The sequence below is a fragment of the Eleutherodactylus coqui genome, chromosome 1 (genome assembly GCF_035609145.1).
Source record: "Eleutherodactylus coqui strain aEleCoq1 chromosome 1, aEleCoq1.hap1, whole genome shotgun sequence".
In the NCBI taxonomy this organism is placed as follows: Eukaryota; Metazoa; Chordata; class Amphibia; order Anura; family Eleutherodactylidae; genus Eleutherodactylus; species Eleutherodactylus coqui.
In genome coordinates, this window is record NC_089837.1 from 101906800 (window position 1) to 101909423 (window position 2624).

Here is a 2624-nt window from a genome sequence, read left to right on the forward strand (position 1 = left end):
ATATGATCCCTAGCGATCCATGGGGTGACAGATGCTGCAGCCAGATCTCCGTCATATCCAGTATCCGCTGCCCGGAGAGGTCACATTTGGATATCTCCATTAGGCATCACACGGGGCCTCTGCTTTGCCCTCGCCTTGTTTACTAATAACTGTCATATGTTCTGTTATAGGATGTATTACTGTAAGTATGATGAAATGTATAAACTCTGATAAAATATGCTGTTATATATTGGCATTAACCCCCTAAGCCCGGAGGGAGGGCCGTCCTCCAGCCATGGCTCCCCAGAGGTTTCCTCCACAGGGGGTTTTTCCTCTCCTGAGTGCTGGACGATGACTCTTCGTGAGTCGGAGGTGCGCCATTTTCAGTGTCTTCTTATAGCAATTGGTCTGATCTTAGATTTGAGACTCTGAATAAAAATATGTTATTTCAAATAAAATGTTGTCAATTAAACACCAATGAAAGTGTCCTGTGTATTTGTTTCACAATCTTTGGTTTGGGAGAGGTTGTTTGGGACTCAAGATGCATCACATATGACACAATGATGAAGCCGGACATCCAGTGGGGGCATTTGTAATCCAGATTTATCTCCTCTGAGTTGAAGTCCTTAGACAAAAACGCAGTGCGGGTCAGAGCCTCGTTCTGTTTTGCCTCTGGGATCTGATCTAGTTTGGTGTCGATCACCAGCAGAGGGATCTGGTTGCTTGCAAACTGCTCCCGGTCATAGTCCCTGTTGGTCACCAGCACCCCTGCTGGCAGTAGATGTCGATTCAGGTCTTCTAAGGACAAGCAGTTCAGGTTCTGAGATGTCTTCTTGTTTGTGAGATCATGAACGAGGACAATACCGTTAACACCATTGTAGAACACGGCTCTGGTGCTTTTCATGCTGCTTGCACTGCCCACCAACCCTCCAACGTGCCACAACTCAATATAAAATGTCTCCCGTCCCGTGTTCCTCTCCCGATACTCATGCAGCCAGGCATCCACCGAGCAGCCAACTGTCCATGATTGGTTTCCCAGGACTTGGTCATGACATAGCAAATGGACCAAAGACGATTTTTTCAATACCTGAGTTATCTAGCACCAGTTATTGCAATCATTTTTAACCCCTTAGTGACCAGCCCATAGTGTTTTTATGTCCTGCCTAAATAGGCTTTAATCCCTGAGGACGTAAAAACATGCATCCTGCAGGGATTAAAGCCCCATGGGCTATGGACGTGACAGCTCCATGCTGTCGGTGCCCTGAGGTAGCTGACAACATGGAGCAGTCATTCCATGCTCCGGGGAGCCCCCCCAGCAATGGTATTGGCGCTATCCATTGGATAGCGCCGATCACAATAAAGTGAAAAAAAGTTTTAAAAAAGCTAAAGATTCAGCTGACCTCATGGATCGGATCCATGGAGGCAGCTGAGATTACTCACCCCCATCCTCCGTGCTGTCCCCCGCTGATGTGGTTGCATGCACAGAAGGCCAGGAGCTCTGGCAAATTTGAAATCTCCTGGGTCCCAGCTCCTGAAGGTAGCCGGGAGGTAGGAGATTTTACCGATAGCCGGAAGTCAGGATAAGTCACTGGGGACCACATCCACTGGATAACGGCGATCACGGAAAAGTAAAAAAACGTTTTAAAAAGTTAAAGTTTCCCCTCCCCTCATGGATCAAATCCATGAGGGAGGAGAAAATACTCCCCCTTCCCCCGTCCTCCATGATGACCCTCGAAGATCGGGACCTGCGGCGGGCTTGCCAATGTGGCGCAGAATGCTGGGTCGCCTGGCAAATTCAAAGTCTCCCTGCACCCGTCTGTCAAAGATAGCTGAGTGCAGGGAGATGTGACCGGGGACCGCTGTATGCGGTTCCCGGTCACATGATCACCGTTATCCATCGAAAATAAAAGTGTAAAAAAAAAAGTTTAAAAAGTTAAAGTTTCATCGCCCCTTTCGGATCTTAAGCCATGACGGGAGATGAAATTACATACCCAAGGTCCCTGGATTTGTTCCCCGATGGGATCTTTATCCATGGACCTAACCCCAGCTTCACCGCATGCGCCCGTCAGCATAATGGCGGACGCATGTGCAAAAGTCAGGGATTGCCCGGGAAATTAAAAATCTCCCTGCTCCTGGCTGCCAAAGGTAGCTGAGAGCCTGGAGATGTCACGGGGAGCCACGGTATGTAGTTACTGGTCTTGTGATCGCCATTGTTCAATGGATAATGGCGATCACGTAAAAGTTTTTTAAGAAGTTGAAGTTTCATCTCCCCTCACCGAAGCAATCGGTGAGAGGAGATGAAACATCCCTTCGGAGGTTTCCGCATTTTAATCCAGATGCGATCATCCTCCATGGACCTTTCCAGACACATTCACGGGAGCCCGGGAGATTTTAAATCTCCTTGCTCACGACCACCAACGGTCGCCGAGTGCCTGGAGCAGTGACTGGTGGTCTGGTTGAGCGGTCCCCAGTCACGGGATAAAAAAGTAGTGATCTACCATTAGGCCGGTCTCACATAACCAGATAGAAATTGCAGATTCTGCATGTGTTTGATCAGCGGTAATACGCAGATCAATCGCATTGGATTGCACAATTCCGCTCAACTTAGCGGGTCGGAATTACGTAATCCACTCGCAGAAAACAGA

At 48.4% G+C, this 2624-nt stretch overlaps 1 protein-coding gene across 1 annotated transcript; it reads right to left on the bottom strand.

Annotated features, from left to right (window-relative positions):
• Nucleotides 1-442: 442 nt before the first annotated feature.
• On the bottom strand, nt 443-2012 carry LOC136624980 (rab-like protein 3). Its single transcript, XM_066598932.1, has 2 exons — nt 1971-2012; nt 443-1066 (listed from the first exon to the last, which is right to left on the bottom strand). Exons 1-2 carry the CDS (start codon nt 2010-2012, stop codon nt 443-445), a joined length of 666 nt encoding a protein of 221 aa, XP_066455029.1.
• Nucleotides 2013-2624: the final 612 nt, after the last annotated feature.